The sequence below is a fragment of the Sebastes umbrosus genome, chromosome 7 (genome assembly GCF_015220745.1).
Source record: "Sebastes umbrosus isolate fSebUmb1 chromosome 7, fSebUmb1.pri, whole genome shotgun sequence".
NCBI classification, from domain to species: domain Eukaryota; kingdom Metazoa; phylum Chordata; class Actinopteri; order Perciformes; family Sebastidae; genus Sebastes; species Sebastes umbrosus.
This window is the reverse complement of record NC_051275.1, coordinates 31,271,934-31,295,862: the sequence shown is the minus strand read 5'-3', so window position 1 is coordinate 31,295,862 and position 23,929 is coordinate 31,271,934. Positions and strand designations below refer to the sequence as shown.

At 41.2% G+C, this 23,929-nt stretch overlaps 6 protein-coding genes and 1 pseudogene across 6 annotated transcripts; all 7 read right to left on the bottom strand.

Annotated features, from left to right (window-relative positions):
- Nucleotides 1-317: 317 nt before the first annotated feature.
- cldnj (claudin j) lies at nt 318-22,179 on the bottom strand. Its single transcript, XM_037775212.1, has 2 exons — nt 21,807-22,179; nt 318-1,258 (listed from the first exon to the last, which is right to left on the bottom strand). The coding sequence occupies exon 2, from the start codon at nt 1,229-1,231 to the stop codon at nt 596-598; it is 636 nt and encodes a 211-aa protein (XP_037631140.1). The 5' UTR covers nt 1,232-1,258; nt 21,807-22,179; the 3' UTR covers nt 318-595.
- On the bottom strand, nt 3,063-4,132 carry LOC119491317 (claudin-4-like). The gene has a single exon (XM_037775211.1). It carries the CDS (start codon nt 4,042-4,044, stop codon nt 3,385-3,387), a length of 660 nt encoding a protein of 219 aa, XP_037631139.1. The 5' UTR covers nt 4,045-4,132; the 3' UTR covers nt 3,063-3,384.
- Nucleotides 6,753-7,853, bottom strand: LOC119491321 (claudin-4-like). Its single transcript, XM_037775214.1, has one exon. It carries the CDS (start codon nt 7,767-7,769, stop codon nt 7,137-7,139), a length of 633 nt encoding a protein of 210 aa, XP_037631142.1. The 5' UTR covers nt 7,770-7,853; the 3' UTR covers nt 6,753-7,136.
- On the bottom strand, nt 9,871-11,101 carry LOC119491320 (claudin-4-like). Its single transcript, XM_037775213.1, has one exon. It carries the CDS (start codon nt 11,001-11,003, stop codon nt 10,371-10,373), a length of 633 nt encoding a protein of 210 aa, XP_037631141.1. The 5' UTR covers nt 11,004-11,101; the 3' UTR covers nt 9,871-10,370.
- Nucleotides 11,854-13,159, bottom strand: cldnf (claudin f). The gene has a single exon (XM_037775210.1). The coding sequence runs from the start codon at nt 13,056-13,058 to the stop codon at nt 12,312-12,314; it is 747 nt and encodes a 248-aa protein (XP_037631138.1). The 5' UTR covers nt 13,059-13,159; the 3' UTR covers nt 11,854-12,311.
- LOC119491323 lies at nt 15,506-16,966 on the bottom strand (annotated as a pseudogene).
- Nucleotides 19,214-20,379, bottom strand: LOC119491322 (claudin-4-like). Its single transcript, XM_037775215.1, has one exon. It carries the CDS (start codon nt 20,255-20,257, stop codon nt 19,637-19,639), a length of 621 nt encoding a protein of 206 aa, XP_037631143.1. The 5' UTR covers nt 20,258-20,379; the 3' UTR covers nt 19,214-19,636.
- Nucleotides 22,180-23,929: the final 1,750 nt, after the last annotated feature.

The following is a 23,929-nucleotide window of genomic DNA, read 5'->3' as shown; positions in this document are numbered from 1 at the left end:
GAGGTGACGTGTTGCCGGAAGACAACGGTGAAATAGTGGAATAGTGGAATACATCCATGGTTTAAACACTGCGAGTGAAAGCTGGGAAGAGTTTGTTGTGTTGGAATACAGAAAGTGTAGCTTAGTGTTATCTAAAAGATTGTCAATGTCATGGCTGAATATTTAGATGATTTCCACAATGTGGATGAGATCTCTGAATTTGTTTTTTTGAGCAAGAGTATATACGGATATTCAGATTTCACAACGAGACTTCTCCTTGAGCTGGACTTGGACACAATCACAAACAGACCGGATCAAGCGAAAGGAAAGAAAAAGGTTTTATTTCTCTGTAGGGTCCTTTCTGTAATGTGGTCAGACACTTATAATAACAATCTGAGCCTGTCAGTGGCAAAAACAAACACTTTTAGTGAACGTAATGTTACATTGACTCATTGCTCACTCGCCCTCGCAGCTTGTTTCGCGTCTGCTGGTTACAGCGTTCTCCCTCACTACTGGACCAGTTTCAAAAATTGTGGTTACAAAAACGTGGTAAAACAGGCTCCATGTTGAAAAACAACGAAGTTACCCTTTAAGAGGTAACTTGTTTGTCCTCACTTCACACATAGTTCTTGATGGCGTAGCTGCTGTGTGTGGGTGTCCTGGCCAGTGTGTACCTACTGGAGGGGAACCTGGCCCTCTGTGGTGGGCAGCTTGTGCACAGAATGGCTCCCCCAATGAACAGCAGCCCAGATGTCACAAAGCCGATATATATGGCTGCGCCGAGCTCCCTCTTCAGCACCTCGGGGACGCGTGGGTTGTGGAAGTCCCTGACGATGGAGTTGGCCGTCCAGGAAACGGCGACCACGGTGGTGAGGGCCGCCAGGCAGAAGATGGCCCCGGAGCTCAGCACCACCCGAGCCTTGATCCTCGGGTGGCTCAGGCAGTTGGTGCAGCGCGCTCCCAGGAGGAAGATGAGGAATCCCAAGCATCCCAGCACCAGGCTGATGCAGATGAGGCCGCGGGCCGCCTGGAGGTCTGGCGACAGGTCCAGCAGGGCGTCATAGAGCTTACACTGCAGCTGACCTGTGTACTCGCTGACACACGTCATCCACAGACCTTCCCAGAACACCTGCATGACCACCAGGTGGGTGCCGATGAACGCCGTCACCTTCCACATGGGCAGAGCGCAGATCAGGATGGTGCCGGCGACGCCTATCATGGACAAGCTGATTCCCAGCTCCTGCACCGCCATGGGACACCGAGCAGGCCCTCTCACACCCTGGGAAACACATAAACACCTTCATGTTCATGTGCGGCTTTTCATTTCAACCTGCAACAAGGGATTATGTAAACTAAAGACATATAAAATAAGAAAGACTACAGATAGATAGACACAAGATACAAAGTGTCTGTGTGCAGGTAAACTGTGTTCACTGTTATCAGATGTGATAACAGCAGCCACAGAGAGGTTTTTCCGTAAAACTGAAGTCGTTTCCTGTAACTGATGTCATCAGATAAAGATGTAGGGATTATCTAGCCATGGAGGCAAACGGCCACTAGGCCGCAGTACGTCACAAAAGACAAACACAATGACACTGATGACTGGAGGCGACAAACTCAGGTGAAGAATCTGAGTTTTGTTTTGAAAAGATGTACCTCAACATTCAATGTTTGCAATTTGAAAAAAATAAATAAATAGAAAGTGTCATCTTCTGTCGCAGAATAATTGCTGACATGAAATTACAATTTGCTAGTGAAGTGTTTTTGAATAGTCGGTGCCGAATCAACTTTTTTTTATCAGAATGTTTATGTGGTGTTGCAGAATTACCTTTCGGCATGAGAGTTGACTATTTTAATCCTTTTTCCTTTCCTATTGGTCTTAACGCTTTTATTATTTTAATGTCCTGTTGGTTTTAGGTTGGTCTTAGTGTTTTATTGTGTTGTCTTTATGTTTTTTATGTATAATTGTACAGCACTTTGGTCAACTTTTGTTGTTTTTAAATGTGCTTTATAAATAAATTTGGATTGGATTGGATAATATTTGAGTGAAAACAATGGGATTGTGCTCAGAGTTTAGCAGTCTGGAGTCTTTTGTGGACACATTAGCTTGGAAATAAAATAGAAAAATTATATTTCTATGTACATGAGCTTCAAGTTTTCAGAATTGTGTGCATTGTTACATTTTTTCAGCATTTTTTTCCCCCAGGAATGTCACCACAGACACCCATTTCATAATACTGCAAATATGTAAATACTGCACTACTTTTTTTTTTAATAACGAATCTTACAAATGTCTTATTGGGGTATAATCTTTGCATCGTAGGTTTTAAATGATGGCAGTGAGTTGTTCGAGTAGGACAAAATGTATGTATTATAAATGCAAGGTATTTCACTATCACCATAAAAGGGTGGGATTAATGTCTGACCTCCACATCCACACCAGACTGAACCGAACTACTGTAAATATAACACTTGCTATGTCAAGATATCACGTCCCTTAAAGTTTGAAGAATCAGTGTAGGCCTTGTTGATCATCAATATCTATCTTTCTTCACTTCTTGTGCTCAGAATACAGAGAGTTGCTGTGTACAAAAACATGAAAGTAAACCTCTGAGAAAACACGAACAGTTAGTGGAGAAATGTGTCATTTTGAACGCTTCAAGCTCTTCAGACACTTCCTGAGACATGTGAGTAATTTGACCCTCCCTTCCTCCCGTCTCTCTGACCTGCAGCCCGATAACAAGAGGAAACACAACACTCCCTTCAGGTTGGTGGGAATGTGAACGGACGACAACAACAAATCAAAACCATCTTCCGAAACCAACTTTTGTGTTTTTGGATAACCCCTTTTAATCACTTTAATGTATTTCCTCCTTCAGTGTTTATGCAGCAAACGTTGACTTTTGAAAGCAGGTCGAGTTTTACTAAACAAATCAACCTACAGGATTATAAATCCCTGAGTCACCATCTTTGTTCACTGGATAGTGATCTTCGGTAAGTACCTGACAAACAGGTTCTCCAACCACAGGTGCTTTTTGTTTTTTTAAATGTGCATTAACAAGAAGCATGACAGAAACACAACGTACAACAGAAGGTAATTTATTGTGAAAAAAATACATATATCAAAGGACAAAAAGGTGCACAGTGCAATTACAATAAATTATTTCTTCATCCACTTTCCCAAGCATGTAAAACACAGTTTTTATAATTTAAGCTACCACCATATACATGTTCATTACCAAGAGTACCAACAATATTCAAAGCAATCTCCGACAGAGAGCATAAAAGTGCATATTTCCTTCATTGTGGGTCGTCTGTGTGTTCGTCCTTTTTCTTGATGTTTCACAGATTAAACTCCAAGTTTATTTTACATCAACCAGACTTCTCTTTGTCCGTTTAGAAATCTCAAATATACGTCTTGTTCGGTTCGTACGATTGGCCTGAATCGCTATTTCCTCCAGGCTTGTTTAGGAAGTACTTAGCAGAGGGGGTCTTCTCCTCTTTAGGGGGACAGCTGGCACACATGAGCGCTCCTCCCAAGAGCAGCAGAGCCCCGGCCCCCCAGCCGATGTAAAGAGAGGCCCCGAGCTCTCTTTTCTGGGCGGCAACTAGCACAGGGTTGTAGAAGTTCCTTATGATAATGCTGGCAGTCCACGAAACAGGGATAAGACAAAGGAGTCCACTGATGATCAGCAACACACCCGCTGCTATCGACGCCCTTGCCTTGGCCCTCTCATCTGGAATGAAGTTGGTGCACTTTCCGCCAAAGAAAGCTACGAGGATCCCAATGATACCGACGACGATGGAAACCACCATGAGAGCCCGGGCCCCCTGCAGGTCACCAGTTAGAGCCAACATGGAGTCGTACACCTTACACTGCATCTGGCCCGTACTCTGGACCACGCAGCTCATCCAGATGCCCTCCCACATGGTCTGGGATGTCACTATGTTGCTGCCAATGAAGGCACTGACCCGCCACATGGGTGTGCCGCACACAATGATCACCCCGATCCAGCCCAGAATGCCCATGGCGCAGCCCGCCATCTGCATCCCCATGGAAGCCATCGTCTTCTCTCTCCGAGAGTCTCTGAGAGAATATTAGGAGCAGGTCAGGTGTTTGCGTTCCTCTGAAGCAGACTGAAGAATGGGAGGCGTGAAGGCTAATAAAGACACATTAGAGGCCCCGTCAGAGAATACCAGCCATGCAGGATTCTTTGTGTGTCAGAACAATAAAGGTTCACTTTGTCTCCTGGATGGAGATGAGTATCGTGTTACAGAAGGTTTTGTTGGTACTCTCAACAAAGAAAAGGACGTATGTGACAGAAAATTCACCAACTTGAAAATGTTGGCAGTTTGAATGCACAGCGGAGCGCAGACAGTAGTGTTGACATAAGGGTTTAAGAAAGTCTGCAAACAGTGAGACTTAAATGAATCCATGCTGCTACTCATGACACAGTGTCAAGGCAAACAGGGATTTGTCTCCATGTGTACATACATGTTTCCATGTCTGCACACTGACGAGTGTTTGAGATTTATTTTAAATAAATCACTGGCGGCGGGTAAATGAGCTGAAGTGCAAGCGAGCATTTCAATTATCCTGTTAATTGGAGTTTAGTTGGGTGGTGGCTGTGGGTGAAACTCCAACTAGTTTGAGAGCAAGGTGAATAAAACATGACAATTAACTTTAGTCTTCAATCAGTCGATTTAATCGCAACTAATCGCAAATTAATCACACATTTTTTATCTGTTCAAAATGTACCTTAAAGGGAGATTTGTCAAGTATTTAATACTCTTATCATCATTGAAGTGGGCAAATATGCTGCCTTATGCAAATGTATATATATATTTATTATTGTAAATCAATTTAAAACACAAAACAATGACAAATATAGTCCAGAAACCCTCACAGGTATTGCATTTAGCATAAACAAAATGCTCACATCATAACATGGCAAACTGCAGCCCAACAGGCAACAACAGCTGTCAGTGTGTCAGTGGTTTGACTTAACTATTACTTGCCCCAAACTGCATGTGATTATCATAAATTGGGCATATCTGTAAAGGGGAGACTCGTGGGTACCCAGAGAACCCATCTTCATTCACATATCTTGAGGTCAGAGGTTAAGGGACCCCTTTGAAAATGACCATGACAGTTTTTCCTCGCCATAATTTAGGATATGTTTGGCATTTGGTTCTCTAGTTTCATATGATGCTAGTATCTTCACTCTAACTTTAAAACTGAGCCCACTACAACCTAAAAATTGCAAGTTGCGTTGGAGAAATTAGTGGCGTTAAAATTAATTTGCGTTAACCACTAATAAATAAAACAAAATTGTATAGAGTGAAGTAGAAATTGACTTCCAAGTCAAGTTTAAAACGTTTTTTTTAATAATTACCGTTGAACGCTGAGCAGCTGCAGTATTTTTGGGCATCTATCTATTGACATATTTCAAAACAACTTTAGGTGACTTCAAATTTTGCTCTAAATTTTCTTTAGTTTCATTGTTAACTTAATAAACAACTTGGATTCTTTAAGTTTCAGTTTCTGATTTTTAAAAGCTATAATGCCATTTGGAATTTTCCTTGTAAATATATCATCAGGTGCTTAAAACTATCAAGAAGCATAAAAGCTTTTAAAAGGTGGAAAATAAGGTTTATGATCAGGTATAACATACTTAAAAAGGCATTTTACATTGAAAGAAGAAAATACTTTTTCCACTTTTAACCATAACCTTTTATATTCAATCACTGCTTCATTAGACTGTGATGCATTTGTTCCATTGTCTACTCTGACATCAGTTTGGCACACAATCATTGATCCATAACAGGTTGAGGTAGATTCTCTCTCTAATGGCAGAGGGCAAGTTAGGAATGTGAAACCAACAACACAACAGGGTGTGTTCACACCAGTGAAACAACTTGTACAGCAATGCTGCACTGCTGACATCATGTTCGTAAGGAAATGTCTGTGGAACATAATAGAAATGCATTTCCTACACTTTGTACAATAACATGTACTTGCATACAAATCCTCCAAATTAGCTGACGAAATACACTGTTTGAAACTGCCTTTTTAAAGGACACAAGGAAGTGTTTTCTGATCTGACACCAACATTCACCTGAGCCTTGCAAAACTGTTACAAATCACTGTTGAAAAATAAATCTGCAAAATGAATAAATCTGATGTCTGGTTATGATTTGGTTTGGTTAATAATATCGTTATCTGTACAGCTGTGTCTGTAGTGGGGATCGTAGAGCCAGTCGCTTGGGCAACCAGGGTCAGAGCCAAGTCAAAACATGATAAGGTTAAGACACTGAGCACCAGGGAGGAAGGGCAGAGTTGTGAAGCCTTCAGGCAGAGAGAACCTCAATGGTGGAGACCTGACAATTGCTCCTTGATCAAGCTTCAATAAACCTTCTATGTAAGACATCAACAGCTCCGGGGCCTCTTCCTTCCTATAAGTTAACTAGTGTATCAGAAATTCCATCACAATGTGAAACCACAAGTCAAAGTTGATTTATTTGTCACGTAACTTCCGTACCAGCACTTCCAGACTTATTCTAACCCAAACCACGATCTTTTCTTAAAGCTAACTAAGTAATTTTTGTCACGTAACTTCTGTACTTAAGTTGCGTCACTTCCGGTGAAAAATACGTTGTTGAAAGTCGTACTGAGCGTCACAAAATAAAAGGGGAAATCTGTGTCTATGTACACGAATCAAATAGATTACATTTTGTGTCTATTTCACGAACTGCCGTGAGCAGTTATATCAATATATCAAGGTTACTGTGCACCTTTCCTTTTATCATAGCTCTTGTTGACCAATAACAACTAGCACAGCTTAGATTTACATACAGAGAAAAATTAGTTTCGATACAAGCTTTATATAGAATAGCTCTCATTCAGTCCAGTCATCATGCCGTTGGAAGATTTTCTTGCCAGTACAATAGTTTCACCCCACGTCGTTTGTACTGTGTTTCTCCTTCCTCTCTCTTGCCTACACCAAAGAAATCTGAAAATCAGTTCTCACTGTGTGACACTTTAAACAAAATAAAAGTGAGACACAACTTGTGGTGGTAACAGAAACTCACAACGAAGGAGGATTACTCAAGAAAAGTAAAAGCAATTAGGAGTCTTTCTCAGGAGAATGGACGTCTCAGACGTAGGCTCGGCTGGTGGCTGTGGACCTGGCGGGGGCGTACTTGACTGGATACTCGGGGCTTGCTTTTTTTGGGCAGGAGCTGCAGAGGAGGGCACCACCCAGGAGGAGAAGCGCTGCTGTGCCCCAGCCGATGTAGAGTGCAGCCCCCGGCTCTCTCCTCTGGGCGTTGGTCAAGACGGGGTTGTAGAAATCCCTGATAATGGTGTTGGCAGACCAGCAGACGGGGACGAGGATTGCAACACCGGCACAAATGAAGACGATTCCAGCAGCAATGGCCACCTTGGCTTTGGCAGCTTCGTCCTCCACAAAGTTAGTGCACTTGCCTCCGATAATGCCCAAGATGACCCCAAAGGCAGCGACGATGATGGCGATGACCACAAGAGCTCTGGCGGCCTGAAGGTCCTGGGGCAGAATTAGCAGAGAATCGTAGATCTTGCACTGCATCTGGCCTGTACTCTGCTTCACACAGTTCATCCACAAGCCTTCCCAGATGACTTGCGCGGTCACAATGTTGGCTCCGATGAAAGCTGTGACCTTCCACATGGGCAGGGCACACACAATGATGGTCCCCAGGAAGCCGATGATGGCCAGGACGAAGCCCAGCATCTGTCGTCCCATTGATACCATGATGAGGTTTGGTTTTGAGTCACTTGAACAGAAGCAGAAGAGTTTTCAGGAACAGGTCAGCTCAGGTCAGGTTGTAAAGTTGAATAAAGACCGTTGAACGTCTCCTTTGGTTATAAGGACGTCTTTGTTGAAGGTGGAGTCAGAACGAATCAAATTGATTAAATTCTGTGTCTATTTCACGAACTGCCGTGACCAGTTGCCACCAGCTGCTAACAGGTGACGTCTCCTCCTGCTGATTTCAACACAGGTTTGTTGTTCACAGTGTAGCATGATCAGGGGAAAAATAGGATGCGTCCCATCAGGTTTAGTTGCGACATGCTTTTGAGCGTTTTTTTTTCTCTCCGTGTGGCTCCAGTCCCAAAGAAACTAAAACATGAAACAGAGTGCGTATGCGTCATTGTGGAACGCATACGCATACGTATACGGGAAAAGCATCAATACACAGGAATCGAAAGACACAGAAGCATGAGATGCCAAGGAATTGGACGAGTAAGAACCCATTCTTAACGGGAATCGGTTCTCTGATACAAATAATTTGACACAAAAATGGTCCTCCAGAGTCTGAGATCAGAACTACGCCCATAGCAACGGTCTGTTATTCTTCAGTGTCAAAAAAATCCTAATTACATCCGCTGTGATTCAGTCTGATAAAAAACAAAGGATAAGGCTCCTTTGTGACCTTTCTGTTATTTTATATTTTTATTATTGTAACAATGAATTTATCCTATTAAGTATTTTAAAAGGAAATTAAAGACTTATCATTTAATCTGGCTTTTAATTTGGAGTAATGTCATAACCTTAGTTGTTAGGGTTTAATCATTTTATCCAAAGTGTTTATTTTATTTTATTGACTTTCATTTTACTTAACATTTTATTGTTGTAATTTTCAGTCTTGCAAAATTGAATATATTATTGTTGTTTTATTTATTTTTGTCTGTGGTCTTTTAATCTTGCTATGTGAAGCACAAGCTGCTTGTTTGTATGAAAGGTGCTATTTAAATATAGTTGAGTTGAGTATTGTATGTGTACCAAAAGCCTGATATATCTTATACCTCTGTGACATAGTAAGTTTTGTTTATTATCCTTTTTGAAATTCCTTTTTGTAACTCCATCGTTGTTGAATAACTATTAAAAACACACCAATGAGCACCGCTGCATTACGATGAACACTGTAGATTACTTTAAGTCAATCCAACATCCTGCTGCTTTAAATACTCACTAAAGGGGTAAATATTCACAGCTGGACATAGTCCCCAATAAATGCACAAATGTATTCATGTTTGACAAACATTTGCTAAACAATAACAGTGCCCAGCTAGTAAATTACGTAACCCCTTTTTTAACAATTAAACTATACTGGTACATTTGTGGCCTATATTTAGACACAAGATTTACGTCATCAGTAGAAACCAATGTGCTTGGGCCTGAGTGCCAGAGACTGAGGAGGGAAGTAAGAAAGTACTGAGAAATGGTGGCTTTCGGTCGGATTTGTTCTACAAAAATGTCGACTGACGCCAGCTTTATCCTTTAGAACTGAAAGTCAGTCCTCAAACCTCATTGTTTATTTAATCTTTTCTTTATTCAAATAGAAGACTTTTTAATTGTGTATAGGTACGGCTCTTAAAACACACTGTAGCCAACTCTATAAAAAGGTTTTAACTGGCACTCAACTCTGTAAAACTGGCTGAACTGGTTGAACTGGTTGAACGTCTGCATGAAGATTTCAACATACTGCTGAATGTTTTTGAATACACTTTGTTGTTACACTCTGCACCTGCTTCGTTATACTTACTGTGTTTCTAAAACTATAATGTATTCCGTCAGAAACATGCACCTCAGTTTGCTTTCTGCCAGCCAGCATGATAAGCTGGGTCATCGCTGCATTACTCAGCCCTTCTGATAAGATCAAGCTGAAAGACTTGCTTTCAGTCTGGCATGAACAAAATGTTAAAAGACTGACTAACCTGATTTGAGTTTGCAAAAAACAACATTTCCTGTTGCATTAATCTGAAGTTGCTCTGGACTCTCAACTTTAAAATCAAAACTGTGAATGCAAAAAGCAAAAAAAAAAAAGAGAACAGAATAGGCGAACAAAAGAATATAATTTAAGTAAATGTTTTATTAAAAATCTGTGATTTCAGTAAACAAAAACATTCTTTTAATATTGCAAAAGATATTGGTAAATTATTTTATACAGCAAATTCACAATAAATCAAGGTTACTGTAGACCTTTCCTTTTATCATAGCTCTTGTTGACCAATAACAACTAGCACAGCTTAGATTTACATACAGAGAAAAATTTGTTTCGATACAAGCTTTATATAGAATAGCTCTCATTCAGTCCAGTCATCATGCCGTTGGAAGATTTCCTTGCCAGTACAATAGTTTCACCCCACGTCGTTTGTACTGTGTTTCTCCTTCCTCTCTCTTGCCTACACCAAAGAAATCTGAATTTCTCAGAAAATCAGTTCTCACTGTGTGACACTTTAAACAAAATAAAAGTGAGACACAACTTGTGGTGGTAACAGAAACTCACAACGAAGGAGGATTACTCAAGAAAAGTAAAAGCAATTAGGAGTCTTTCTCAGGAGAATGGACGTCTCAGACGTAGGCTCGGCTGGTGGCTGTGGACCTGGCGGGGGCGTACTTGACTGGATACTCGGGGCTTTCTTTTTTTGGGCAGGAGCTGCAGAGGAGGGCACCACCCAGGAGGAGAAGCGCTGCTGTGCCCCAGCCGATGTAGAGTGCAGCCCCCAGCTCTCTCCTCTGGGCGTTGGTCAAGACGGGGTTGTAGAAATCCCTGATAATGGTGTTGGCAGACCAGCAGACGGGGACGAGGATTGCAACACCGGCACAAATGAAGACGATTCCAGCAGCAATGGCCACCTTGGCTTTGGAAGCTTCGTCCTCCACAAAGTTAGTGCACTTGCCTCCGATAATGCCCAAGATGACCCCAAAGGCAGCGACGATGATGGCGATGACCACAAGAGCTCTGGCGGCCTGAAGGTCCTGGGGCAGAGCCAGCAGAGAATCGTAGATCTTGCACTGCATCTGGCCTGTACTCTGCGTCACACAGTTCATCCACAAGCCTTCCCAGATGACTTGCGCGGTCACAATGTTGGCTCCGATGAAAGCTGTGACCTTCCACATGGGCAGGGCACACACAATGATGGTCCCCAGGAAGCCGATGATGGCCAGGACAAAGCCCAGCATCTGTCGTCCCATTGATACCATGATGAGGTTTGGTTTTGAGTCACTTGAACAGAAGCAGAAGAGTTTTCAGGAACAGGTCAGCTCAGCTCAGGTTGTAAAGTTGAATAAAGACGGTTGAACGTCTCCTTTGGTTATAAGGTCTTTGTTGAAGGTGGAGTCAGAACGTCCGTCCCTCTGACCTGAAACCAGTGTGCTGATTGAATTACCTGCCCGACCAGATTCTTAACATCACTTGTACGGAGTAGTTTCGATGAGATGAACATTACGGACTCTATGTAAATGAGGACCGTAAAGAGGCACCGCCTTCCTTATCTAAACACTGGCCAACCTCTGATTGGCCCATTACCGGAAGATCAGGTCCAGTCACTAATTTCAGGTTTAAAAACAACACCATCATGGTTGGGAGTATCACCGGATGTCAGACGTTAATGGAAAGTACCTCCATTTATGTTTTTACTCATTACGTATGTTTAATCACCATATATTTGCATATTATACACTAGTCTAGGAATTTATTAAGTTTTTTCTCAATCAATTTTTGTCTTCATTTTCACAAGGTTTATCATGTATCTTTGTGTTTTTATTTTTATTTTAAATAATTAATAATAATAATAATAATTAATAATTAAATAATCTTTAATAAGCTCCTCACAATTTACAGTGAAACGACACATAATTAAAATTAAATAAAAGTTTTAAATTGGTTATAATTTTTATATATAAGAGGAAAATGTATATTGTTTTTTTTTTCATTTCTGCCTCTCATTCACACAGAAAGGCCCTGACCTTTTAAAATGACATAATATTTAATAACATTGAATTAAATAGTAACAATATGTTGTTATAATAACTCCACAAACACATAAGTGAATATTTTTCAAACATTTTATTGAACATCTTTAAAAAATAAAGTTTCATTTGCAGAAAACAAACATCACAAATCATCACTATTTACAAAATCAGGCTCTGTATGACAGGGAAATAAATATATCGACAGTGACTTCCTTGAACCATTGAAAAGAAATGCAACTCTCAGTGCACACAGCCATGTTGACATAATATTCATCTGAAATCAAGACATCATAAACTAGGAAGATTTCTGCTTTAAATCAGTCCAACAGAGAAAACATTTTATGAATGATTGATGATAATCAAAAGATCACATGGATTGAATTAATTTTAAATACCAACAATATATTAGAATACACACCATCCTCTAGAAGTATAATGTGTATTTTGGTGCTATTTTACTTTCTAGTGGCATAACAAGTTGCTGAAACCATCGTGGCTAAAATCTCAGTCTTTATCCTCTTTCTGTCCTTTCAGTTTTTAGAGGTATTGTCTGGGAGAGTATGCGGTTGGTGCTGCATACGGTTTGCCAGGTACGTATGACCCAGTGCCTGTGTATGGTCGGCTGGATGGGGGGGCATACACAGGGCCATACGTTGCTGAGTTTGGTCCGTAGGGGTACGGTGGTGCTGGTGGGAAGCCTGGGTATCCATAGAAGCGTTTCTGAGGAGGGCAGGACGTGGTTAGGATGATCCCACCGACCAGAAGAAGGGCAGCGGCGGCCCAGCCGATGTAGATGGCGGCTCCGAGTTCCCTCCTCTGTGTCTCGATGGTCAGAGGGTTCTGGAAGTCTGTGATGGTGACGGCTGCAGACCAGCAGACGGGGATCAGGACTAGGACGGCGGCAACAATGAGGAGACAGCCGCCTATGATCACCACCTTGGCCTTTGATGAGTCTTTCTTCAGGCAGCCCATGCACTTGGCTCCAATGAAGGTGACCATGAAGCCGATGAAGCCGAAGAGGAGGGAGATGATGACCAGGGCTCGGGCGGCTTGCAGATCGTTGGACAGCCTCAAAACCGAGTCACTCAGACTGCACTGCATCTGCCCGGTGCTCTGCATCACGCAGTTCATCCACAGGCCGTCCCATATGATCTGGCCCGTCACGATGTTGGCTCCAATGAAGGTGGTCACTCTCCACATGGGGATCCCAGTGGTCACCGCCACCCCAATGAAGCCTATGAAGCTTATGACCTGACCTGCCACTTCCTTGCCAATCCGCCCCATGGTGAAGAGGCTTTGTCTGCGGCAGGAGAGAAGAGCGTTTCAGCATACAGGTCTGGTCTTCTCTCGGAGTGAGACAGCTTCCTCGCTTGTTGTTTGTCAGGGAATGTGAGGGAGGAGGGCCATCTCGTCGTCAGGTGAGTTCTTCTGGCCAAACAAGATTCCTCTTCCCAGAGCTAGAGGAGTGGCACTCATTTTTAAACAATGGTTTCCTCTTGCTCTTAGAAAACACACTTTCATATGCAGATTTGCCCTGCAGTACGGATGGGGTTATTGGATGGATTTACAGCCACTTAGGGACTTCAAAGGTCCTGAAACCAGCTCAGACTGTGAACGATGCAAATGATCAAATCACGTCCAGTTCACAAACAGGCTCTTTCTCTCTTTCTTGTGTTAATTTATAATCAGTGAATCACAGCTTTGAATCCCCAAACACGGCTGATAAGACAAATGGGGGTAAATTGTTGGCAGGGGTGGGTAAAATCGGCAGGCCACTTTGGCAGACAGGGAAAACGCTAGTGATGGGATCAGAGAACCGATTCCCGTTAAGAATGGGTTCTTACTTGTCCAATTCCTTGGCATCTCATGCTTCTGTGAATAATGATTCCTGTGTATTGATGCTTTCCCACAGTTCCTGCATGCACAATGGCGCATACTCACACTGTATCATGTTTTAGTTTCTTTGGGACTGGAGCCATGCGGAGAGAAAAAAAAACGCTCAAAAGCATGATGCAACTAAACCTGAGTGGACGCATCCTATTTTTCCCCTGATAATGCAACACTGTGAACAACAAACCTGTGTTGAAATCAGCAGGAGGAGACGTCGCCCTGACCGGCTCGCTGTACATTATCCCTTACGTGTTCGCTACCATACTGAGACAATTTTAGAGGAAAGGCATCTCTTTATCCTTCTGCAAAATGTTTTCACAAGATTTTTTTGTCACTAATTGGTTTGGTCAAGAATACGTCAATACACACACCAAGGGAAGTGAGTGGTGAAGCAAGAGAGAGGGCGGTGAGTGTATGTGAGTGAACAAATGAGCTAGCGGAGCAGAAGAGAGTTAGTTTAGCTCCTCAAAACCAACAGAGCTTCCCGGAGCGATTAACATTATTGACTCCGGCCCAAGCAGTAAAAGTTAGGTTTGTCCATTGTGGGCTACTGTAGAAACATGGCGACTGTCTCCGTGAAGAGGGCCCGCTCCCTATGTAGATATAAACGTCTCATGTTAAGGTGACGAAAACACGACTCTTATTTTCAGGTGATTATACATTAAAGAAAACATACTTATTAATATTATATTCCATTTCTGCCAACTAGATCCCCCTAAATGTTTCACACTGGTCCTTTAAGGTTACATTTGTTTACATATATTCTGTTGAATCACTGAACTAAACTGTAGCTGTCAATCACAGTATCTTTAATACAACCAGACCAGAAACACTGGGTTTGTTAACATCATGATGCACAAACCAAAAATAGATATGACATAAGACACACAAGAATTAATTGGTATTTCTTGTTGTTCCAGCTGCTTGTATCACTGATGTTGAATGTGCTGATGAAAGGCATGAACAGCAAGCAGACCTTATCATGACCTGTGCCAAGAACATCAAGGTGTGGCCCAGTTGAGACAGATACTCAGCCCCGAGCCGAGGAGGAGACATCTGTCTCAGGATTGATAACGATCACCTTGATGGATTGATGAAACACAGGAAGCCGCTGACGCTGTCGCTTTGCAATCACACTAATACATCCTATGACAAACACCTCTATTGGATAAGCTGTTGACACTCGCACAGCTTATCCAGTAACGTGATACTGCACAAACAACCATTTCCCACACTGCGATCCAGTGACGAAAGTGAAAAATGAAAAATGATGATTGTGGGAATACTTGATGTTACTTTTCCATAACACACCACTTAAAAGTTCTACAGGTTAAAAAACACAGAAATAGTGCCACATTAGTTTAAACCAGGACTGCCCAAAGTGGGGCCCGCCATCAGGTTCGATTTGGCCTGCCAGATGTTAGCAAAATTGTCTTTTTAATTAAAAGGCCCACTGGATTGCCGGTGATCACGATTAACTTTACTGTCTTTGTGGAGGCTGTGGCAGGCTTTAGAGTTCGAGTGACGGTACTGGTCATCATATCATATGAAACTAGAAAACCTAAGGAATCCATTGGTACCAACCATGTCATGTTAGTTTGTTGTGAAGAAGGCTAAAAAATGCTCCAAAGTTAGGCTAAATTTTGGCGAGGAAAAACTGTCATGGCCATTTTCAAAGGGGTCCCTTGACCTCTGAACTCAAGATATGTGAATGAAAATGGGTTCTATGGGTACTCAGCTCACCTTGTGATGCTGATTTCATTACCTCCTCCCTCGTCTTTAATCTCTATAACACTATTATATGAGTTGAGTTTCTCAGAAGTAAGTAAACCGTAATCATCCAGTGAATATTGAGTTTATTTACAGTAACAGAACATTACAAGATTCAAAGGCACAGAAATATAAATGTGGATTTGCAGGTTTGGTGAAAATGAAAATGACAACAGATAAATAAAAATGCATAGATTTTCCGACGGCGTTTACTTATTGCTTTTTGTTATAAAGACAGATATAATCAATGCAAAACTTGCTTAAGTAGAAGTCATACTTGAAGTATTTTCACCTTTGTTGAGTTGTTACCATCTGAATGATAATAAAGATAATTACACTGTGAAATCCTTACAACAATCAGACTAAATATTTACACAGATTAATTATAATCATGATTTAAATCAAGCAGCTACAATACAACGTGGATTCAAATGTTTAAAAGGCTCTTTTATTTTGAAATTTTAAACTGAAGCATGAGCCTATTTCCTGTTTTGGTGTTTTCACAGCAAACATTATAACTCATCATAACAGGAAAAGCACATTGATGCTGGCTTCGCACCATCGAGGTGTGACAGTGAGCCGCTGGCACAACTACATGGCATGAAGTCATTGTTTATGCCGTTTGTAAAACTTGCTTGACAAGACAAAATGTCTGCTGTGACAAAGGTCACTGTGACACTTACACTAACAACAATCAAAACTCAGGATTCAGCTCGAGGAAAGCGGTGATTTCATTCTATATATTTACATTGCCAGTGAATATATGTTTTAGTTTTATCATTTCTCTCTGTTGCAATTCCTGTGACCTCAAGAGTCCATGTAGGAAGTGCGAACCATCCTATACGTATTCTCTTGACGTGGAGACCGACCTCACAGGTGTGAATTTGGGTACGTAGTGGGGTTGTTCATGTTTGGGCGGGCAGTTCCAACACAGTAGCCCCCCTCCCAAGAGCAGCAGTGCAGACGCCGCCCAGCCGATGTACAGCGCCGCTCCTAACTCGTACCTCTGGGCTTCGATCACCAGCGGGTTGTAGAAGTTGTTGATGATGGTGTTGGCGGACCAGGAGACCGGAATGAGACAGAGAAACCCCGAGACGATGAACAAAACTCCAGCCAGGATGCAAGCCTTCGCCTTGGCTCGCTCATCCTCGATGCAGTTGGTGCATTTCCCACCAGCGATTGACAAAAACACGCCAACGATTCCAGTCAGGATGGAGATGATGATCATAGCGCGAGCGGCCTGCAGGTCCTGGGCCAGAGCCAGCATGGAGTCATACACCTTGCACTGCATCTGGCCCGTGCTCTGCACCACACAGTTCATCCACATGCCCTGCCAGATGGTCTGAGCTGTGATGATGTTGGCTCCGACGAAAGCGGTGACCTTCCACATGGGCAAGGCGCACACGACGATGACCATGAACCAGCCAATCACAGCCATCGATATACCAATCATCTGAATCCCCTGAGAAACCATTTTGCCGGCTTTGTTCCTCACACGCTAAAATCCAGAAAGAAAGACAGGTAGGGCGATGTGAGCTTGTATTTATAGGCTGTTGTGTGGGAAGACGGGATGCAGACATGAGGGTATGTGATACCACAAGTCCTCAGCTCCTATTGGCTAGCAGCAGTTTACACACAAACAAAGACCCAGTGACCTTTAGTAGTGCTGAGCTGCCTGAATCCAAAGCTTCAAGGTCAGATACAAACAAAGGAAACACGTCCTCATCCTTTAACCTTTTGTTCTCTAAATGATTTAAAAAGGTTGGTTACAAGCACATTCAAAAGCAAAATTGACAAATGAGGCTTCTTCTAAATTCACATAAAAAGCTATAAAGCTTTTATGCAGTGGGCAACTCTAAGATCTGAAAAGTGAAGATGCTGAAGTGCCTTGAACTTGTATTCTTTCTAACAGCCAGCAGGGGGCGACTACTCTGCTTGCTAAAAGAAGTCTGATCGTATGGAAGTCTCTGAGTAAATGAGCCTACTCCTCACTTGATTTATTACCTCAGTAAACATTGTAAACATGAGTTTATGGTCTCAATCACTAGTTTCAAGTCTTCTTCAATACAGCATGATGTTCATTTAGTAAATTATGGTCCCATTTAGAGTCAAACAGACCATAAAGCAGGAGATGCTTTAGGACGTGGCTACCTTGTGATTGATAGGTCGCTACCACGGCGTTTTCCGGTCTGGGAGTTGTCTGTGTTTTTGTCTTACAACTTTAACCCTTTCACAGTGTGTTTTCAGTTCATGAAAGTTAATTGTAACATTTTAGTCGCCTAAAAATGTAACTTAAACTTTGTTTTATTAACACTGTACATGTACAGTAGATGTGGTAAACATCCAACTTGTTCGAGGGGAAAACCACAAACTACACTACTGAATAATGGATTCAAGTTTCAGGTCTGAACTAGAATAAAAGCCAAAACAGGTAATATGATTTAAAAATGAAAACATTTGCTGTATTTTTATAATGCATTTCTACTTATACATCAACTACAGGTGATAGAAGTGGGTGTGTTCAGAAGGTCACTTATTCTGCAGCAGTCTAACCCAAAAGCATCCCCTCACCAGCCCATGCATTGTTCACATGCACAGTCTCGGCTCGGCGCATGGTCTTCACATGATCAGAGAGTGCTGTGATTCCAATCACCTTCTGCGCAGATCACAAGCCTCATCTGTCCTCCTTTATTATCCTTTATTCATATTATGCTCATTGTACTGCATGAGAGCCTGAGTCTGCTATTTGTTGACGTTCCCTTATTGTTAAGAAGGCTGTGTTCTCCTCCTTTAACTCCTGTTTAAACTGTTTAGCTTGCATTTAATTATGCTTGCATGTGTTTGTTTATTATTACTACATGTTACTAATGCCTGCACATGTTTTCTATTTTATCATTTATCATTTTATTTAATCAATAAATGAGTGGTATCTCAAAGAGAGAGAGTGTGTGACCTGGACTAATTGATACATCACCATCATCTACATGTTCTTACCGGACAACCTCTTGGAGATTGTAAATGACATTCATAGAACCATCATCTAAGGGTTCATTCAATCAGCATCACTGAGGTCACAAGTTTGGTATCCAGTAAACCAACGCCTATTTTACAGGGTGTTTACACACGATCATATGTGAGAAACAACAGGATGTTTTATTTTGTTAACAGCAAGGGGCAGTGTTGGACAGGTAATGACTGAATTAGGAAAATGTAAGTTTCCTGTAAAAAAACAAAACAAACATGCATCTCATAGATCATGAGGATAATGCAAAAAGTCTGACTAGATTATATGCACATCTAATACAAAGTTGATCATAAATTAGTGTATTGTGTTGCTTTTTGAACGATTATGTTGTATTATAAAGTAATCTCAATTAAGTTCAGTTGTTTTTTTTCCCCACAATTCTTTTGTCTACTTACACTCCAGAAACATTTTTAAAGAAGAGATTATTTTACACTATATTTAGGATTTACTTTTGGGACAACTTGATAATATGTAGAATTTTGTATATATATATATATATACATATATATATACATATATATATACACATATATATATACATATATATGTATATATATATATGTATATATATATATATATATATGTAAACTTTTTGCATTTCATTGTTTTTAAATATTAATCAGCTAAAATCTGTGGGTTGTGTGTAGCAGAGTCCGGCCTTGTGTCTTCTCTTTGAAGCCTTTGTTTCACCTTCAGATGGAGCTGTTTTAATGGCATGTTATAAAATTTAAAAGAACAAAACAAAGCATGATAATTCAATGTTGATAAAAAAACTTTATTTACAGTTTCAGATGCTCACATATAAAACACATTTTCACAAATGAAATGATATGTAAAAGGGCACAAATGGATGAAAACAAAAAAACATGAATCAAAATTAACACGTTAAATGTAGTTCCAATATATATACTACATGGTTTTTTATTCACTTGCACTGATTAAGCTTTGTGTCACTCAGTCCACATTGTTTGGGTGTGGTACACATCTCTCCATTTTGGCACTGATGAAACAAATATTGAAGTGCTGTAACTCAATATGAAATTATCAAACTAAACTGTGAGCACAATAAAATCACTTTGAAATTGAAATCGTACTTTTTGCAGCGACATGAATCCATTGTATGGACCACTAAGCATTTGACTCAAGTCTTTTTTCAGTCTCTTTGGCTCTTCTCTCCTTAGACGTAGTCCTTGGGTGCATTTGGCCGGGAGCCACCTGAGTACTTGGCAGAGAAGTTATCCTTGGGAGGGCAGTTGGCACAGAGGAGTGCACCACCCAGGATGAGGAGGGCTGAGGCCCCCCAGCCGATGAAGAGTGCAGCTCCAATTTCCCTTTTCTCCGACGTCAGCGGGTTGTAGAAGTTCTTTACGATGTTGTTCGCCGTCCAGCACACAGGGATGAGGCACAAAACACCGGCAACGATGAAGGTTACACCGGATGCAATGCCGATTCTGGCTTTGGAGACCTCGTCTTCCACACAGTTGGTGCATTTTCCCCCTGCGAAGGAAAGGAGGATGGCGACGACGCCGAGCATGATGGAGATGATGAGGAGGGCGCGGGCAGCCTGGAGGTCAGTGGAAAGAGCCAGCATCGAGTCATAAACCTTGCACTGCATCTGGCCTGTGCTCTGGTGCACACAGCTCATCCAAATGCCCTCCCAATTGGTTATAGCCGTGACAATGCTCGTGCCGACGAAGGCCGACACTTTCCACTGGGGAAGGGCGCAGCAAACGATGGACCCAATCCACCCAATAATGCCCAGGGCAGAGCCCAACATCTGAAAGCCGGCCGACACCATGTCTTCTCAGTAAGCTTCTTGCACAGTCGTCCAAAAAAAAGGTCCAAAAGTGTGTGTCTCTGGAGGTCAGGGAAGTCTTGCTTGAGAGATCCCCAGGAGTAAATGTTTGAGTAAGGTTGGAGGGGGTCTTTTATACATTCAAATCGGGAGGGGCTTCACACGCACATATTGTCACACAGAGCCGTGACGTGATGACTACCACCAAACCCACATGGACATGTGTCATCATGTCAGTTTTTGTCTCAGGCAGGTAATTTTTGAACAGTGGGAACACACTGTGACTCACAGGTGCTGAGATCAGTTTAGCAAACTTCAAAAAAAAAAACTCAGCCACACCCTCAAAATGCTATTTTGCGTCTGCTTTTTACATTTTTGAGATCACCCAAGTAGTTTCTCAAAATGTTTCCTGGATCTAAAGATTGGACTTTTCTGGCTGTAAAGGTGCACATGATGTTTAATTTGTGATTGAAACGAGAGACACAGCAAAGACTTTCTCAGAATTTCGGGATTTTCATCAAACATTGACTGTTTGTAAAGGAGTGAACGTGTGCTTTCTACCCACTGATGTCAGGACCCTTGACCTCTGACCTCAAGATATGTGAATGTAAATGGGTTCTCTGGGTACCCACGAGTCTCCCCTTTACAGACATGCCCACTTTATGATAATCACATGCAGTTTGGGGCAAGTCATAGTCAAGTCAGCACACTGACACACTGACAGCTGTTGTTGCCTGTTGGGCTGCAGTTTGCCATGTTATGATGTGAGCATATTTTTTATGCTAAATGCAGTACCTGTGAGGGTTTCTGGACAATATTTGTCATTGTTTTGTGTTTTAAATTGATTTCCAATAATAAATATATACATACATTTGCATAAAGCAGCATATTTGCCCACTCCCATGTTGATAAGAGTATTACTTTAAAATGAGTAGCACTTTAAAATGTGCGATTAATTTGCGATTAAATATTTGAATCGACTGACAGCCCTAGATGTGATATATTAGTCTGAAATGGGCCATTGTGCAGAATGAGTTACTCTTTGTACTTTAACTATATTTTGATGCTAATACTTTTGTACTTACTTAAGTAAAATTTGGAATGCAGGACTTTTACTTGTAACAGAGTATTTCTACACTGTGGTATTACTACTTTTACTTAAACAGAAGTTTTTACATTTTTGTCTATAATAAATAAATTACTTTGATAAACTATAAACCACAGAATGCCGTTGGTTGGGTAAATGCTGAATTAATTATGTTATTATACCCTATTTATTGTATAAATATATTAATCAAGTACATAATTACATCCTACACTGATTTAAACAGCTTTACTCGCATAGTATTGTCACAGAAGAGCATCGTTGGCTCAGTGAAACGTCACGCCCATGAAAATATGATTATAATGAGCATGATTTTTTGGTAATGATTCCATTAGAAAGGAAAACAATAAAATAATTTCAATAGTTGTTTTCTTATGAACCCTATTTGTACGATGTACTTTCTATGAGCATGTATAGTAGGTGAAAAAACAAGAGATTAAAGCTGACCTTGCAGTGATGACGGGTTGCAGCCTTCTCCTGTAGGTTGCCTTGTACTCCTTGCAGTCCGGGGTTCCCACTTGTTTTATCGACAGTTTTCCACGGCAGTCACGAGATATCAGGAGGGAGATGTTGGGGAACGCTAAGCCAAGTGATTCCCTGTTGACACACCGTTGCAAAAAGAGGGAATAGTGAGTGGGGGCAAAGAGAGGTAGAGAGGGAATCAGATTGTTTCAGACATGAATAGAGGCAGTGTTTAAGGGCCAAAACTGCCGTTAGGACTATAATGCCTCTATTTTATCCAAGGTAGGATCATTAAAGCTACTTCGGCCTGGCTATGGAGATTGGGTTCCACACACAAGGAGGCAGGGAGGAATTTACACAATTAAGAATCTGAGGAGAGATGGTTTCAGGGTGAGATTAGTTCTGATGCGCAGGTCCTGGTGGGCCACAAACACACGTCTTTGAAAGATTCACATATCGTTAACATGGTACTCCTACACATGCAGCAACTTCAGCACACTTTTTACACACAACTATTGTGAAGTTCACAAAGAAACTGCAAACGAACAACGCATAAATGCTGCTCTCCAGTAGGACAGAGCTACGAGTGTGAGAACAACAAAACCGAGGGGAAACGAGTCAGACGTGTGTTGACCAAATTTCTTGACACACAACGTAGTAAAACTTTGATTTGTAACTGTTCATTAAAGCAAGACCTAAGTTAGGCCATAGTAACCTAGTAGTAGCCTTGTAGCTACAGTTGAAAAGTATTTTTTCCCCCACTAAATTCATCTCTGTTTGAGTGTTTTTGTGGGAAAGGTACAGGGAGATCTTAAGTATCAAACAGGACCTTTAAAGGTCCCATATTGTAAAAAGTGTGATTTTCAGGTCTTTTATATTATAAAGTAGGTTTAAGTGCTTTATAAATACTGTTAAACTATTTACAGAACACATTACAGCATGTAATCATGTTCTATTAGAAACACAAAATACAAGCATGAACCTGAAAATGAGCACGATATGGGACCTCTAATTACAGGGAGTACAATAATACTCCATTGTATTTTCTGTAACTAAGCAACCAACTGCAGAATAGACAACTCTGCTTCCTGTGTACACCGACACGCACATGCCCAGTGTATCCGTGAATGGTTAATTAATATGCTTTTTCACGCGTGTCAGTATGGACGGAGATTATTCCTAAAACGGTGCTAAAATGCTGGTGCAAACGGAGATGGTTTTTACATTTTTAAAATGAAAATGATGATGAAATAGAGTAGCCTGTGTGTGTGTTGTCTTACAAAGCACTGTATCAGCTGAATAATCATACATGTGCATAATCAAATCTTTTCAAATCAGACTGATAGTATAATAAAGTCATGCTAAATGCAGCTGGTTGTGTGAAACTTTGTGTTTTTGAAAGTAAAGGCCGTGCAGTAATCAACATTTTAGTGTGCTCAGGTGATATACTTTCTAAAGTAATTAATGGTGTCAGAAAACTGTAACGAAGAGCTCAAGTTTCCTCATTGAGACAACTTTGCAAACACAATCCAATCTCTGCAGCAGCAGGTGAAAGACTCGACGCCAGCAGCCGTGAGAAATTGCCAGAGGGAGCCGATGGGACAAGTGTCAACAGGCAGTTCAAGGCAAGCCCAGACTTCACAGTAACGGCTGACTTTGAATCTCACTCAGGCGTCCTACCCTTCAGTTAAACTGGTTCGGTCATTATGCATATCAGTGCAAATGTTTAAAGAAGCAATATCAGCCTGCAGCCCTATGAAGGGTTCAGGTGTCTTCATTTGGCTTTTCACACTACAGCCATGTTTTCTAGATTTTAATTTAAGCTAATTTTAAGATATTGTAAATGTAATATAACACACAATAGCTGCCATGCAAGTCAGGATAGAAGCCATTTTGGCGACAGAGTTTGTATTTTGGCCTGGGGAATCTTTCAGTTCCTCGCTTGGCTATTTAGCTTTTTCCACTACATCAATGTTTTTTATTGTTTCCCAAGGTTCAATTAAAATAAAGTTAATCGTCACATATAAAACTGGAAAACTGGGAACTTCAGATTTGATGTTGGGACCATGACTATTTGAATTTAGCAGGAAGAAAGTTATCTTAATGTA

Bases quoted from the DNA above. Each gene is read 5' to 3' on its own strand.
- cldnj (XM_037775212.1), bottom strand. From the start codon at position 1,231: ATGGCGGTGCAGGAGCTGGGAATCAGCTTGTCCATGATAGGCGTCGCC.
- LOC119491317 (XM_037775211.1), bottom strand. From the start codon at position 4,044: ATGGCTTCCATGGGGATGCAGATGGCGGGCTGCGCCATGGGCATTCTG.
- LOC119491321 (XM_037775214.1), bottom strand. From the start codon at position 7,769: ATGGTATCAATGGGACGACAGATGCTGGGCTTCGTCCTGGCCATCATC.
- LOC119491320 (XM_037775213.1), bottom strand. From the start codon at position 11,003: ATGGTATCAATGGGACGACAGATGCTGGGCTTTGTCCTGGCCATCATC.
- cldnf (XM_037775210.1), bottom strand. From the start codon at position 13,058: ATGGGGCGGATTGGCAAGGAAGTGGCAGGTCAGGTCATAAGCTTCATA.
- LOC119491322 (XM_037775215.1), bottom strand. From the start codon at position 20,257: ATGGTGTCGGCCGGCTTTCAGATGTTGGGCTCTGCCCTGGGCATTATT.